The 16948-nt window shown below is 43.0% G+C and overlaps 1 protein-coding gene across 1 annotated transcript; it reads right to left on the minus strand.

Moving 5' to 3' along the window:
- Positions 1–1546: 1546 nt before the first annotated feature.
- Positions 1547–4979, minus strand: LOC114462424 (coiled-coil domain-containing protein 18). Its single transcript, XM_028445239.1, has 2 exons — positions 4563–4979; positions 1547–2141 (listed from the first exon to the last, which is right to left on the minus strand). The coding sequence occupies exons 1-2, from the start codon at positions 4741–4743 to the stop codon at positions 1921–1923; spliced, it is 402 nt and encodes a 133-aa protein (XP_028301040.1). The 5' UTR covers positions 4744–4979; the 3' UTR covers positions 1547–1920.
- Positions 4980–16948: the final 11969 nt, after the last annotated feature.

Below are 16948 nucleotides of genomic sequence, written 5' to 3' on the forward strand. Positions count from 1 at the left end.
TTATCCTTTGTGTCTGTGAAAGGTGCTATAGAAATAAATATTACTTACTCTATCACTGTAGCTAAACCATTAGAATGTGATTGTTCATAATACCACCTCTTAAATGCTACATTCAGCAGGTCTTTTTTTCTTTCTGTTGGTGTCCATCTCCACCAGTGGGCGTGTACTGTAGCTCCTCCCACTTAACGTACTTGAGGTCAAAATACGGCGCTTCGGATCACTGCCATCTTACAAATTTGACGTTATTTGGAGCCAGAGTCTGCTCAGTAGGGTCCAGTGGGAGGAGCCCTGGTAACGCACCCTGCCCACTTAGCGTATGCCAAATCATCGGCTGTCAATCATGGTCATATATGACGTCAAATCCAGTTTTTCAACCTCAAATAACTTATTTTAAAACAAAGTTCACAGAAAAATGAGCATTTGAACACAATGTAGGGTGATAATAACTAATGATCACAGCAGAGTTTAGCTTTGGAAAATAATTATGTGACAAGTATTTCAACTTTACAGTTTGACCCACATCCCATCTGTTATTATTGAGGAGGCGGGGCTTATAACCTATACTGCTGCCAGTCAGCAGGGGGAGCTCTAAAAATAAAAGGGATGTGTCGTCCATCTTTTTTATGATCTCCAGCTCTCATTGGGCGTTAGGCGGGGGTACACCCTGGACAGGGCACCAGTCCATCACAGGACAACACACTGACACTCAACCTAAGTCATGTTTTTGGATGGTTGGAGGAAGCTGGAGTAAACCCACGGAGAGAACATGCAAACTCCACACAGAAAGGACCCTATGTCCACCCAGGACTTGAACCCAGCAGAGATGTAAAGAGTACTAATATATCTACTCACGTAGAAGTACTGTTACTGGATTGAAATTGTTCTCAAGTACAAGTAAGTCATATATAAAATACTCAAGTACAAATAAAAAGTAGCTCAATTAAATATTAGTTAAAGTAAAAGTTACTTTAGTTTATTGTTGGTAATAAATCTTGGTACGGGTCCCTTACATACAGTAAACATCTCATTAGAAACTTAAAAAGGAAGAAACACAATCTACCACAATTAGAACTGAATTTATTTTTCACAAAAGCATCTGTAGAAAATAAAAGGTTTAACAATTATTTTATAAATAAAATATCACCAATTAATTCAATTCAAAATAACTACATTTTCTGGTTGAAAAAACCTCCAATCAATGATGTGCATAACATTTAATCTGATTGGTCGGATATGATGTGATGCATTACATTTAATCTGATTGGTCGGATATGATGTGATGCGTTACATTTAATCTGATTGGTCGGATATGATGTGATACATTACATTTAATCTGATTGGTCGGATATGATGTGATACATTACGTTTACATTTTATTGTTTTCTGGTCATTTTATTTTTGTATTTTCACAATGTCCGTTGATCATTTTAAACATAAATAATAATTTACTTAGTAACAGTTGGGTGTAGAAATGTAATTACTTTACTTATTTTTAAAGTAAAATTAGTGATTTAGAAAAATACTGAAAAAAGCACATGTACCCATAAAAGCAAGAAAATTACAGTCACGTGAGTACTTGTAATCTATTACTTTCTCATCTGGAACCCAGGACCTTCTTGCTGTGTGGTGGACGTGCTAACCACTAGCCACCGTTAGCCCCACTTCCATCATATCAATATCACAATTGGTCCACAGAATAAAAAACATATTTTTTGGGACAAAAAGATTGTGAAGAAGGTGAACGGTTGAGTTTTAGGAGATTAATAAAAGAACATTAGATGCTGCAGAACATTTCAAATGTCAGGTCACACTAGCATGAAACGTGACTATCGTTGGTTTTAATCTGAAGAAAAGGAAAAACAACCACAGCACCTGCAGTATGTTGTGATTATGGGTGTACGAGAGTAAGTGGTGATCAGGTCAAAAGGTGAGCCCTGCCGCTAGCTTCTCCATGGCAGCTTTACGTTCCTCTGCACGCTGCTGTGAACGTTGGAGAACGTTCCTCAGCTCCTGGAGGTGGTCCAACGTTCCCACCAGCTCCCCCTTCACCGTCTTCATCTGGCTTTCCAACATCTGGGTCTGGTGCAGCGAGTTCCTCCTGTAGCGCCTGCTGGAACGCACCTTCTCCTCCAGGTCCTCCACTGTAGCACAATTACAATTACGTCTTCAATTATCCATGTTCAATTACAACTCAATTATGAATACGATGACCAACGTTTTTTTCAAATTACAATAAAAACTGAAATACTTGCATTTCCTGAAGAAAATACAAGTGATGATGCAGGTGCTGGCCCACGTAGCACTGCATTAGCTAGCATTGGCATTAACTATCATTAGCATTAACTATCATTAGCATTAGCATTAACTATCAATAGCATTAGATCAGCATTAGCATTAGCATTAGAATAACATTAGCATTAGCATTACATTAGCATTAGCATTAGAATAACATTAGCATTAGCATTAACATTAATATAACATTAGCATTAGTATAACATTAACATTTGCTTAGCATTTGCATTAACCTAGCATTAGCACTAACCTAGTAGTAGCTGAACATTAGCAATAAGGTTGAAATGGATTGAAAAAGTAAAAAAAAAAAAAAAAGTGGAATAAAGGTAAAATGGGTTGAAAAAGTGGGGATGCCTCCTGCATCTACACTTTTTACAATTATTATTTCCCCTCAAAAATCAATTACAATTACAATATGTTTCCAAATATTAAAGTTCAATTATGTGACAGAGCAGCGCCGTCACTAACCGAGCAGCAGCAGCAGCAGCACGCGCACGCGCGCGCACGCACGCACACACACACACACACACACACACACACGCACGCACGCACGCACGCACACGCACACACATTCTCTTTCTCCCTCCGTATTTCTCCTCACATCATCATTTAACTAATCTCCTTCTTCTCCAACTGTTGCTAGAGTCATCCAGGGGTGAACACTTGACTGTTCTAGCTTCACCTGCTGCACAAACATTCACACATTCTCTCACACACACACACACACGGAAACTCTTACCAGTCACATGACGTCTCTGAGCAGCTGACGGACAAAACGGGGCGGAGTTAACTCAGGGATTATGTAAGGCAGTAGCGCAGGGTGGGAGATCATGTGATCAGGGGTTATTTTGTCTTAATTGTTTTTACATTTATTTGGGGATTAATTTAGGATGTGATTTGAAAAATGCATTTGTTTATTATAAAATCAGTTATCATTTGAAAAGGATGTGAATATTGTTTTTGTTTGTATTCCTTAATAATTGTTTTTGGTTTAATTTAAACCACACCCATGGGAGGGGCTAACCTGTTAAAAGCAGTGTAGGAAGCTGCATAGAGGGCAGTCTTTCTCTGGAGGTGCATGTGGACCAATGTACCTGAACATTTCTGAAAGCCTCTCAGCTGGAAGTAGAGCTGGGACCAGGTTGGGTTTTTTTTTTCTTGATGTAAATATTTATGTTCTACTGTAAATATTGAGCACCGGCACCATTTTTGGAAAAATAAATGAAAGTCGACTTGCCATATGGATGGTCGTGGTTCTTCTTTTTAAACGAAAATCGAACTCCGCAACAAATTACAATTAAACACAATTACTGAGCCTTTAATAAATAATCCCATGAAACATAACCAAATTACTTCACAAACTAAGAATATTTTCTGAACTATTTCAGCCCATTTTTGCTTATTTTTATCCATTTTTCTACAACTCCACCAAACTCACCATATTTTAACCTAATTTCATCATCTTTTTGACACATTTTTAACACTTTCCAAACATGTTCAGCACAGATTAACCTTTTCCACCACTTTTACACCTAATGTCACATATGTTAACACATTATTGCCACTTTTAACCTCTTTTCACCATATTTTATGAATATTTTCTTGCCAATTTTAACACATTCATCATTTGTCATGTCCATTATTTGCCAGTTTAAACTAATTTTTCCTACTTTTTAAATTACATTCCCCCCCCCCCCCCAATTTTTGCCACTTTTAAGCCAATATTGACACTTTAAACCATTTTTACCACTTTTTGTGTTAGTTTTTATCAACTCTAATTTACAACTTTTAATCAATTTCTGTGCTTTTTAAAATCCCATTTCACCACCTTTTCCACCATTTTTGGTCATTTTGAACCATTTTATTAGTGATTTAAACAAGGATTTCCATCTTTAAGATGACTATAATAATAATAAACGTCTGTGCTAGTTTTTCTTTAACTCCACCCCCAGATTCCTCCTATTGTTTCAGTGTCTCCTCCAGAATAAACAGATTTCTTCCTCGCAAAATCAGCAAATATTGATTTAAAATTTCAGTTTTGCATTAAAGTGTTTTCCAGTGCAAGTTTCCGCTGACCTAAGCGGAAGGGATGACTTGGCGGAGCAGCGCAACTGTTTTAATTGTTACCGGCCAACCAGTAAGAACTCAAACTCCGCCTATGTTAGAAGAGCAACAGATGTTTTCAAAAACAACAACATTGTAATTGCGTCATAATTGTAGTTATTCATGGTTTAAAACTGAGGCCTGTGCACATGCTTGAGGCTACGTACCCATGTTCTCCTGGTACCCTCTGCTCTCTGAACCACTCTCTGTCTTCTTCTCAAACAAACTCTTGGTGTCCTGAAGCATCTTCTCCATCTTCACCAGTTCTGCTGCTTTGGTGCTGCTGTTTCGTCTGATCTTCAGCATCTCCTGCTCTCGTGGAGTCAAATCGTTCTGTAACTTACTCATGTTTGACGTGAATGTTCTGAGTGAAGCTCTAACAGAACACGCTGAGGAACAAACTGTGACTCCAGCATCCAGTCAGACGTTTTAACTCTTTCCTCTCTTCTCCAGCGTATGAACACCAGCTCAGCTGTTCTCTGGGACATTGTTGCATTTTTAGAATTCATGCCCAGAGGTGATGAGCAAACACTAATATCTCTGTCAAACGTTTGAAAGTAGAAAGTCATAAGACTGGCCACACATAATGGTGTTCTGATCCTGGGTTTAGAGTTAGATCATCCTCATGGTGAGAACTCATACTCATCAGACTGTATCATTGTACATTATGGACTCAAACATGTTACACTGGAAATAAAGAAATGATTTGTATACAGAGGAGAAAGTAAGGCATTACAAGTATTCATGTTACTGTAATTGAGCTGATTTTGTGGGTACACAAAATCAGCTCAATTACAGTAACATGAATACTTTTTTTAGTATAATTCTAAATAAATAATTTTACTTGTACTTAACCCTCAAAGCATCTTTGTGACCAAAAGTGACATTTCTGGTGTTTTTCTTTGTTTCCTCTCAATATTCTATATTTTTAAGTTGTATGAAATGTTGCCACTATTGTTTTTATATTTTTATTTTCTAAGTCCTGTGTATTAGACGTGTATAGAAAATCAGATATATTATACATCATACTGACACTTAGTAACATATTGATCAAATGTGTCCCATTGACTCCCATTGTAAACACATATTTTTCATATACTGTAATCATGACATATAATGTTTTTTTCAATTAATACCTAATAGATCAAAGCCTCTACCTTCAAAATAAAGGTCAAATATGTTATATGTGTAATGACCACCTACCATCCAGAGAACATTAATAAAATTTAGGGACATTTCAGTGAAAGCCTGGATTTATAATCTTGCAAAATGTACAAGGTGTACAACTTTAAAATTGTCCTTGTGCCAAAAATGCATTCAGTTCATTTATGCTATTAATTAACGTCACTGTCAATGCTGTAACATTTTCATCACAAACATTTTACTTTTCCTCTCATTTTTGGAAATACTGCATATTTTGGGGCGGGGTCACTGAGATCTGAAATAAAGGGTGATAAACCAGGTGCGTCCCTAAATCCTTTAATGACCCAGTTTCATCACCTGCTGCGAGGAATTCATTAAGATTGCAGCAATGATTAGTGCACCTGCAGAAGTGGTGCAGACCGCCCCTATTTAAGCGTTTCACCTGTGTAATGTGGAGAGGTGAGTGCACAGAAGCACACAATGACATTTAAGGAAGTCATATTGAGTCCTCTGTCTGCTGCACAAACATTTGATAATGTAGAAAACTAAATAAACAAATAGCGTAATTTCCAGACTGTAAGCCGCTACTTTTTTCTCACACTTTGAACCTGCGGCTTAAACAATGAAGCGGCTAAATTGTGGATTTTTGCCAGTTTTATAAACTTCATGCCGCCACAAAATTGAGCTCCGTCACATTAGACCAGGTGGAACAATGACATTGTTCACATTAAATCATTCTTGCTTGCACTGAATCATTCTGATCACTCATTTTGTCATGATGCACACTGCCTCACCATAGCAACGACACAGAGAAATGTTGTCAGAGAGAGATAGATAGAGTATGCATGAAGTAAAAATCAGCCAGTTTGTAATAGAAGGATAAACAGTATAAAGTTGTTAAATCACAGCGTTAGGTTTGTTCAGGATTGATCAGTGCTCTGGACTCTGAGGCTGATGGAGACGCTTCTGTAAGAAGGACGGAGCATAAATCAGAACATCCTGTATACATGCTGTATCCATGTTTTATCCATGCTGTATCCATGCTGTATCCATGTTTTATCCATGCTGTATCCATGCTGTGTCCATGCTGTATACATGCTGTATCCATGCTGTATACATGCTGTATCCATGTTGTATCCATGTTTTATCCATGCTGTATCCATGCTGTATCCATGCTGTATCCACGCTGTATCCATGCTGTATCCATGCTGTATCCATGCTGTATCCACGCTGTATCCACGCTGTATCCATGCTGTATCCAAGCTGTATCCATGCTGTATCCATGCTGTATAAATCAATCTTTAATCAATCAATCAATCTTTATTTGTATAGCGCCAAATCATAACCAATGGTATCTCAAGACACTTTACAGTAGAGCAGTCTTAAGGATGGACTCTTCATTTTATGGATACACACATATGCATATATATGTATATACACATACATATGTATCCCACACCCAACATGAATTCATCATGGCGGCAAGGAAAACCTTCTGTTAAGCAGCAGGAACCTTGTGTGGATCCCATTCCTATGATGAACAGCCATCCACGTTATGCTGTGTTGGGTGTGTGCAGAGGAAAGGGTGGAGACAGAGTTGTTGAGACTCTGTAATTCCACACTGAGGATCCCACGGACCTGCAAGACAAAAGCCAGAAGGAGAACAGGAGCAAACACACAAGGGAAGAAGCAGACATAGAGGGAGTGTTAGAGAGAGGAATGGGACCCTCTCCGGTCCCTCTCTAACCTAAATGACCTCTCTCTTAACGCCCTCTCCAACCTCTCTCCAACCGAGCATGCCAGACCCCCCCCCCCCCAGCAGTCTATGCCTATTGCATCTTAACTATGAGCTATGAGCTGGTTCCTAACTAAAAGCTTTACCAAAGAGGAATGTTTTGAGCCTAACCTTAAAGGTAGACAGGGTGTCTGCCCCCCGAACCGTGGTTGGTAGATGGTTCCAGAGAAGTGGGGCCTGATAACTGAAAGCTCTTCCTCCTATACTACTTTTAGAGATGAATGGAACAACGAGTAGTCCAGCATTTTGAGAGCGTAGTGTTCTGGGGGGATTGTATGGCACTACAAGCTCCTTGAGATAGACTGGTGCCTGTCCATTTAGGGCTTTATAAGTGAGAAGAAGAATCTTGAATTCTATTCTATATTTTATGGGAAGCCAATGCAGAGAGGCTAATACAGGAGTAATGTGATCTCTTCTCCTAGTTTTAGTCAGTACACGTGCTGCAGCATTTTGAACCAGCTGAAGTGTCTTAAGCGACTTGCTCGGGCAGCCTGCTAAAAGAGAATTACAATAATCCAGTCTAGAGGTAACAAAAGCATGGACTAGTTTTTCGGCATCGCCCTGAGACAGGATAGATCTGATTTTAGCAATGTTACGGAGATGAAAGAAGGCAGTTCTTGAAGTTTGTTTTATGTGAGAGTTGAAGGATAAATCCTGATCAAATAGAACCACAAGATTTCTAACAGTTGTGCTTCGTGCCAGAGTAATGCCATCTAGGGCAGTTAGGCTAGCATAGGTTTCTCTAAGGTGTCATGGGCCCAGTACAATGACCTCAGTCTTGTCTGAGTTGAGAAGAAGAAAATTTTGGTCCATCCAGGCCCTAATGTCCTTTAGACAGACCTCAAGTTTAGATAGCTGATTTGTCTCACCTGGCTTCATTGATACATACAGTTGGGTATCATCAGCATAGCAGTGAAAGTTAACAGAGTATTTTCTCATAACATTACCAAGGGGGAGCATATAAATACAGAAGAGGATTGGACCTAGCACAGAGCCCTGAGGAACCCCGTAGCTTACTTTAGTGTACACAGAAGACTTATTATTCACGTGTACAAACTGGTACCTATCAGATAGGTAGGACTTAAACCAGTTTAGGGCAGTCCCTGTGATTCCAAGTAATTTCTCTAATCTCTCTAGTAGAATATAGTGATCTATAGTGTCAAAAGCTGCACTAAGATCTAATAAAACCAGCACTGAGAGTCGTCCTTCTTCTGAAGCCCAGAGTAGATCATTAGTTACTTTAACTAAAGCAGTCTCTGTGCTGTGTTGAGCTCTAAAACCTGACTGGAAGTCCTCGAACAGGCTGTTGTTTTGAAGGAAGTCACAGAGCTGAGCCGCCACAACTTTCTCAAGAATCTTTGAAATAAAAGGAAGATTAGATATAGGCCTGTAGTTTGCTAAAGTGCTGGAATCAAGAGTAGGTTTTTTGAGAAGGGGTTTGATTACAGCTACTTTAAAGGACTGTGGCACGTAGCCTATTGATAGGGATATATTTATTGTCTCCAACAAAGATGGGCAGACCAGGGGAATAACTTCTTTAAACAGCTTAGTTGGGATCAGATCTGAAAGGCAGGTCGATGGTTTGGAGGATGAAATAATAGAGTTAAGTTCCTGAAGTCCTATATGTGTGAAACAGTTTAGGTTAGGCCTATTTACATTTAATGGTACAGCAGGCCCAGGTGAAGGCAGGGAGTGGCTAATTTTATCTCTAATCTTATGAATTTTATGGTTAAAAAATGTCATAAAGTCCTCACAGCTGAGGGCTAGAGGAATCATGGGCTCAATAGAGCTCTGACTTTGTGTTAGCCTGGCTACAGTGCTGAAAAGGTACCTCGGATTATTTTTATTTTCTTCAATTAGTGAGGAATAGTATGTAGATCGACTATGTCGTAAGGCTGTCATGTATTTACTATGGCTTTCTTGCCAGAGTATTCGTGACTCCTCCTTTTTTTTGGAGCGCCACATTCTCTCTAATTTACGGGTTGTTTGTTTGAGTGTGTGAGTTTCAGAGCTAAACCACGGAGCTTTCCTCTGACGTTTAATAGTTTTTTCCCTCAATGGGGCAATTGAGTCCAAGGTGGATTTTAGTAGACTAGCAGAGCTATCGACAAGCAGATCCAGTTGAGAGGGGTTATAATTAATATCATAGTTATTTATTGGATGGTGCACTGAGTTTAAGGCAGCAGGAATGGCCTCTTTAAATTTAGCCACAGCACTATTGGACAGATTTCTACTCCTAACTATTTTATTGCACAGTGCGAGATCCTCTAGGATAATGTTAAAAGATATTAAAAAGTGATCTGATAGCAGAGGATTTTCAGGGTAGACTTTTAGTTCATTAATATCAAGGCCATATGTTAGAACAAGATCAAGAGTATGATTTAAACGATGAGTAGCTTCATTAATAGTTTGAAAAAAGCCAACTGAGTCTATTAGGGACATAAAGGCTGAGCTCAGGCTATCACTATCTTTGTCCACATGGATATTAAAATCTCCTACTATCAGTATTTTATCAGAACTGAGGACTAAGTTTGATATAAACTCAGAGAATTCTGATAGAAATTCAGAATAAGGGCCTGGAGGACGGTAAATTATCACAAATAAGACTGGCTGGCAGGTTTTTGATTTGGTATGAGATAAATTTAGAACCAGGCTTTCAAAGGAAGTGTAACTGGCCTTTGGTTTAGGATAGATTAGGAGAGAGGAATGATAAATAGCTGCTACACCACCTCCACGGCCTATGTCTCGTGGCATATGAGTATTTAAATGACTGGGAGGAGTGGCTTCATTTAAACTAACATATTTATCTTGATACAGCCATGTTTCAATTAAACAGAATAAATCAAAGTTATTTTCTGAGATAAGGTCATTTACTAGTAGAGATTTGGATCTCAGTGATCTAATATTTAATAGAGCACATCTAATGCTTTTATGTTTTGGTGTTTCTAGATTTGAGATTTTAATTTTTTTCAGATTTTTATAATTGATAGCTCTTTTATTTGATTTTATGTTAAAATCATTGTGAAATATGGGTCGAGGGACAGACACCGTCTCCATAAAATAATATTCACCACCATCACAACAGTTGCCATGGCGATGAACACAGCTATCATAATAGCAATGGGAGGGAAACTGTCCTAAGGCAAGCGCAGAGGGGCGTGGAGGACTCCCCCTCTGTAACATGGTCTCATTCATGAGATGTCATAACAGTGACTGTGCCATGTTTTCTGATAGTAGAGATGCTCCCTCCAAAGTAGGATGGATTCCATCTCTTCCTATCAGGTTTGGTTTTCCCCAGAAGGATCTCCAATTATCAATGAAGCCCACCTCGTTTTCTGGACACCACCTCGATATCCAGCGGTTAAATGATGACATGCTATAGGCTATACATGTCATCACTGGTCAGATTTGGTAAGGGACCAGAGAAAATTACGGAGTCCGACATTGTTTTAGCATAAGCACAAACTGATTCAATGTTCACTTTGGTTACTTCCGACTGACGACGTCGGGAGTCATTAGTGCCGACATGGAGGACTATCCTATCAAACTTTCTTCTTGCTTCTCTCAACGAGGACAGTCGCACTCTCTGTTTCTCCCTCCTTCCTTCTTATCTCTCTCCCAGCTGCTGCTTTGTCTGGTCTTGTGAGCCTAACAAGAGCCTCTCTCTGTAACTCATCCAAAACCGGAATAATGGAATTAATTAGTTGGTCTCTCATTGCTATCGATCAGATCTTTTCGACAAAAAGAACCGGGGGTGGTGAACCCGCATGTCCAAGCGGGACGTTTGCGGCTGGATACACCCTCGACCCTTGGAACAAGTGGCGAGTTGTGTGTCTGTCCATCCTTTCCGTGGAAGACGTGGAGGACATCTACATGATTGGAATAATGATAGTAGGCATGCTGCTGATCGGAGCTGGTGGCTTCCTCATCTATCGAAAAGTCCGTACTACGCTGGCGACTGTTTTGGAAAAGCTGCCAGTGATTTCTGAAGGATGTAGCAGGACTCTGAACACTCAGACTCATGTGTTGATCGATATCAAAAGCTGCTTTTGGATCGTCTACGCGTTATGGATAACAACTGGGAGAAGTTGGAGACTCGGCTTGGAAGTGGAAACTAGGCCACTCATTGGATTACAGCAGAGAGACCCAGGACAGAAGGCTATTGAAATTGACATAGCCTGTATCAAATCACATTGCTTATCTCCCTTTCGGCTCCCCAGCCAGCCAAGGTTGTCTCATCTCTTATCACCAGGAAGTTTCTGCAGACGGCGGCTCTTACCCCCACTCCCTCCCCCCGCTCCTTCCCTACATTCCCACCTGGAACTGTTGATGCTGAACTTTTCCACACGTCATCTGGTTGTCAGTAACGCAGCTACAGGTCTTCAACTTCAAATGCCTCGTTGGCAATCTTTCCCCACCTCCCATCCGCAGCTGCATGGAGGCGTGGTTGCAGCGCCCATTGGCAGCACGCCCATGTCCCCAAATAGCTGGAATCCTGCTGTTCTTCCCACCTGACCCCCTCCCCCAGCCAACCTCCCACCCAACCCTTCCCACATGCCTTGTCTCGAGTTGTTTGACTGTGTCATGCTTACATTTATGTTTGCAGAGGCGGTTTTTTTCCTGGTTTCACACTGTTTTCTCTGTTTAAGGAAATCAGTTTCAAACTGGCAGTTTTTTTCCCCTCACCCCTCCTCTCCTCCTGTTGTTGATCCCTTCTTCACCTAAATATGTGGGCACCGCAAAAGGCTGCTCCGGTGTGTTGATGTGTCTTCTTTCACTGCAACTACCAAGTCAAATTCCTCGTATTGTTCTAAACTGTACCTGGTCAATAAAGCTGATTCTGATTCTGATTCTGATTCTGATTCTTACGGTTACTCTTTGCCAGCAACTTTAGATTTGATTCTATGTCGCCCGCTCTGGCCCCTGGGATGCACCTCACGATGCCCGCTGACTTCGCTAGCTTCACGTTTCTCACTATGGAGTCGCCAATTATCAGAGTTTGTTCCCCGGTGAGTGTGTTGTCCTCACGGAGGGGGGAGAACCTGTTTGAGACGTGAACATGGTGGTGTCCTGAGCGGCTTTTTGACCTTCGACTATGCTTACCACGGACAGTAACCCAGTCATTGCTGGCCGGGGGGGAGGCTAAGCTAGAGCTAGCACGGTCCGCACCGGCTAGGTCCTGCTTGCTAGCTTCGGTTTTGGTATCAGGGGTGCGGAACCGCTTCTCCAGATTGTTGATCCTCGCCTCCATATCTAACAGTACGCTACACTTTATGCAACTACCATTGTCCCTAAAGGAGGACGAGGAGTAACTAAACATCTGACACACCGGGCAGGAGAGAGAAGCCATAGGTGCTAAATTTAAGCTAAGCTAAGCTAAGGACAAAAGGAAGTTTAAAGGAGATTACACTGCCTATAAGAGGCGAGATTGCTTTTTACTTAACCTTCGTACGTTTAACTCTACGGTAAAAAATTAAAACAAGTGTTTTCAAGGCTAAAATATCAATGACAACAAGTTTGATTAGAGTTAGCAGAACACAGTAGTAGAGCACTGCAAGCAGCGGTAGAGCGTAAACAGGAAATGATCGATAAGTCACCACGTCACATCAAGGATGCACCGCAGCGGACACACATGTACCGGTGCTAAAACAATCACCGCAAACAGTTCCAGATTTGATGAATTGCATTGCGCCCACTGTATCCATTTATTTGCATGTCCTCCTCCCATATTTTGGCTCCCCTTGTGAGATCTGCCTACTTTACATATTCATTAGAGGGAAATGCGTGGGTTGAGGGCACATTCTGATGTGGAGCAGTTTATTCGCTGGGGTTTGTACCCTTTATTAGCGCGTGAAGTGACTTTTGCACAAGTTTTATTACCCCTAAACAAGGAAGGACTGGCGTACGGGGACACCAGGATTTTTCCCGTGGGCCATTGGGCAGCAAGTGGGCCGCTGGGTTGGGCAATGAGAAAAAGAAAAAGAAAGGGGAAATAAAAATAACTGTAAAGTATCCAGTTTTGGCCGTTCAACCCCTGTATTTTACTCCTCTTTGCCGCCATCGTCCCGTATTAGCATTATATCATGTATTTTAATGTAATAATAATTAAAAGATCAATTAAAAAAACATTCATCTGTCTTACAAAACTAAACACTGTCACTAGCCTCACGAGAACTGCCACCTGAAATGGTCTGAGTGGCAGTTCTCACGAGATAAGATAAGCAGACAGCGGTAACAAACCCGGAAACAACTCAGAGAAGAGATGATGAATGAAGACGAATAAAAACAAAGAACTGGTGTAAATACGTTGTAAAATGCGACAAAGAGTTTATCTTCATAAAGGTTGGGACACACTTTCAATCCTTCTTCAGCTCAAACTGTGAGACTCAGACTCAGCCTGAATGTTCTCAGCTCACGATTCATATTCTCACACTGTACGTTCATACACGACACGTCAAGGTCTTGTTTCTGGAAATGCGACAAATTAGAAAGAGAAGAAGAAGAAGAAGGATTCAAGGATTCAAGGTTCTTTATTGTCAAATATGCCCCATGTTAAACATACAGCACAGATGAAATTGCAATCCCCCCCCAACCCCCAGTGCAAACCTGCAGTGCATAAAAAGAGCACTTAAAACACACAACAAACACACATAAAAAAAACAACTAGCAATACTATACAACAAATAACTTAACTAAAGACATACGGACAACAAATAACAAATAACGAACAACAATGAGGTAGAATGTGGATAAATTACTATGAGGTAGAATATAAATAAATTACAGTATTAATAATATAAACAGAGTGCAGATGAAGTTAAAAAGTGAGGTAGTGTGCAAATAGCATAACAATACAATGACGGCTGTGCAGAGTTTAGGGTGCGTGAATTAGTGGAGCACGCAGGGGGTGGAGGTGGAGGGGGGTGATGCCAGGTCCTGTAGGGGCAGACTGTGGCAGGATGAAGGGGGGGGGGGGGAGGGCAGAGGGGGCAGAGGGGTGAAGGAGGGTAGACAACTGAGGGCAGAGGGTGGAAGGAGGCGGAGGGGGGATGGAGGCAGGGGCAGGAAAGGGAAAGGGGATGAGTGGACGAATGGGAGGGAGAGCAGGGAGGGAGTTGAGTCTCCTGACAGCCTGGTGGAATAAACTGTTCTTGAGCCTGCTTGTTCAAGCACGGAGACTCTGCAGTCTCCTCCCAGATGGCAGCAGACTGAAGAGGCTGTAGGACGGGTGGGTGGGGTCACCTGCAATCCTGGTGGCTTTGCGGGTGAGACGTGAATTGTAAATGTCCAGAAGGGGGGGAAGAGAGACACCAATGATCTTCTCAGCTATTCTCACGATGCGCTGCAGAGACTTACGGCAGGACACGGTGCGCCGTACCACACGGTGATGCAGCTGGACATGATGCTCTCAATGGTGCCACTGTAGAATGTGTGCATGATGGAGGATGGGGCTCTTGCTCTCCTCAGTTTGCGGAGGAAGTAGAGGCGCTGATTAGCTTTTTTGGCCAGTGATGCAGAGTTGAGGCACCAGGACAGGTCTTCGGAGATGTGCACACCCAGAAACTTGGTGCTGCTCACCCTCTCCACTGCAGCACCGTCGATGGTCAGAGGAGCATGCTGGGTGTGCGTTCTCCTGAAGTCCACAACAATCTCCTTCGTCTTCTCAACGTTCAGATGGAGATTATTGTCCTTGCACCACGAGGCCAGCCTGCTCACCTCACTCCTGTAGATTGACTCATCGTTGTTGTTGATGAGACCCACCACAGTCGTGTCGTCCGCGAACTTAACGAAGAGGTTGGAGCTGGAAGATGGGGCGCAGTCATGGGTCAGCAGAGTGAAGAGGAGGGGGCTCAGCACACATCCTTGGGGGGCCCCCGTGTTCATCATGATGGTGCTGGAGGTGTTACTGCCGACCCGAACTGCCTGTGGTCTCCCTGTCAGGAAGTCCAGCAGCCAGTTGCACATGGGGGTGCTTAGGCCCAGGTTGTCCAGTTTGTGGATGAGCTGCTGCGGGATGATGGTGTTGAATGCTGAGCTGAAGTCGATGAACAGCATTCTGACGTGGGCGTCCTTGGTCTCCAGGTGGGTGAGGGCTGAGTGGAGGGCAGTGGAGATGGCGTCGTCGGTCGATCGGTTAGGCCGATATGCAAACTGGTAGGGGTCCAGGGTGGAGGGGAGGGCAGACTTGATGTGCTGCATGACCAGCCGCTCGAAGCACTTCATGAGGATGGGGGTTAGTGCGACCGGGCGGTAGTCATTGTAGCAGGATGGAGACGGCTTCTTGGGGACCGGGATGATGGTGGTGGCTTTGAAGCATGTGGGGACAACAGCTTGGCTCAGTGACGAGTTGAAGATGTCGGTGAGGACATCTGTGAGCTCCTCTGCACAGTCTCTCAGGACACGACCTGGGATGTTGTCAGGACCTGGCGCTTTCCGTGCATTTGTTCTCTGGAGGGATCGCTTCACGCTATCCCGGGAAAGCGTCAGTACCTGGTCGCCAGGAGAAGGTGGCGTCTTCTGTGCTGGGGTGCTGTTGTCTGCCTCAAAACGAGCAAAGAAGTTGTTGAGGTTGTTTAGCAGAGAGGTGGAGCTGTCACAGGTCTGCGGAGGGGGCTTGTAGTCCGTGATGGTCTGGACCCCCCGCCACAGGTTCCTGGTGTCTCTGCTGTCGGTGAACCGGTCTGCGATCCTCCTGGAGTATTTCCTCCTGGCCAATCTGATGCCTCGTGACAGGTTGGCCCTGGCAGTCCTTAGGCCCCCCGCGTCCCCAGCTCTGAAGGCAGTGTTCCTGGCCTTCAGGAGCCTATGGACTTCACCTGTCAGCCATGGCTTCTGATTGGCCCGAATGGTGAAGGTCTTGGTGACCGTGACATCGTCCATGCACTTTTCCATGTAGGACGTGACGGTCTCTGTGTACTCCTGGAGGTCGGTGATGTTATTGTTGGTGGCTGCTTGTTTGAACATACTCCAGTCAGTGGTGGAAAAGCAGTCCTGGAGTGCTTCTGTGGACCCCTCAGGCCACACCCGTACCTGCTTCCTAACTGGTTTGATGGCTTTGACCAGTGGCCTGTATGCTGGCATTAGCATAACAGTGGAGTGGTCTGAGGCTCCGAGGTGGGGGAGGGGGAGGGCTTTGTAGGCCCCTTTGTTTACAGTGTAAACATTATCCAGAATATTATTACCTCTAGTGGGAAACTTGATGTGGCCATGAAGTTGTGGAAGCACACTCTTGGGGTTCGCATGGTTGAAGTCCCCAGCCAGGATGAGAAAAGCATCAGGGTGTGCTGTCTGCTGCGCACTGATGTGTTTGTGGAGATCATTCAGAGCTTCACTCCTGTTGTTGGTGGAGCCAGGAGGGATGTAAATTGCTACCAGCAATATGGCACTAAATTCCCTCGGCAGGTAGAATGGCCGGCATTTAATAACCATAAACTCCACAACTGGTGAGCAGTGCTTACACACTACCACCGCGTCTCGGCACCAGGCATCACTGATGTAAACACACAGACCCCCGCCGCGACTTTTTCCACCCTCGACGAGCTCTCTGTCTGCCCGGTAGCATGTTAGCCCGGCTAGCTGAATAGCATGGTCCGGAACACTGACATGAAGCCATGT

Source organism: Gouania willdenowi, chromosome 4, assembly GCF_900634775.1.
Source record: "Gouania willdenowi chromosome 4, fGouWil2.1, whole genome shotgun sequence".
Taxonomy (NCBI): Eukaryota; Metazoa; Chordata; class Actinopteri; order Blenniiformes; family Gobiesocidae; genus Gouania; species Gouania willdenowi.

Coding starts and splice junctions, on each gene's coding strand:
- LOC114462424 (XM_028445239.1), bottom strand. CDS start 4,743: ATGAGTAAGTTACAGAACGATTTGACTCCACGAGAGCAGGAGATGCTG. Junction 2,142..4,562: donor AGGGTACCAGGAGAACATGG/GTACGTAGCCTC, acceptor ATTGTGCTACAG/TGGAGGACCTGGAGGAGAAG.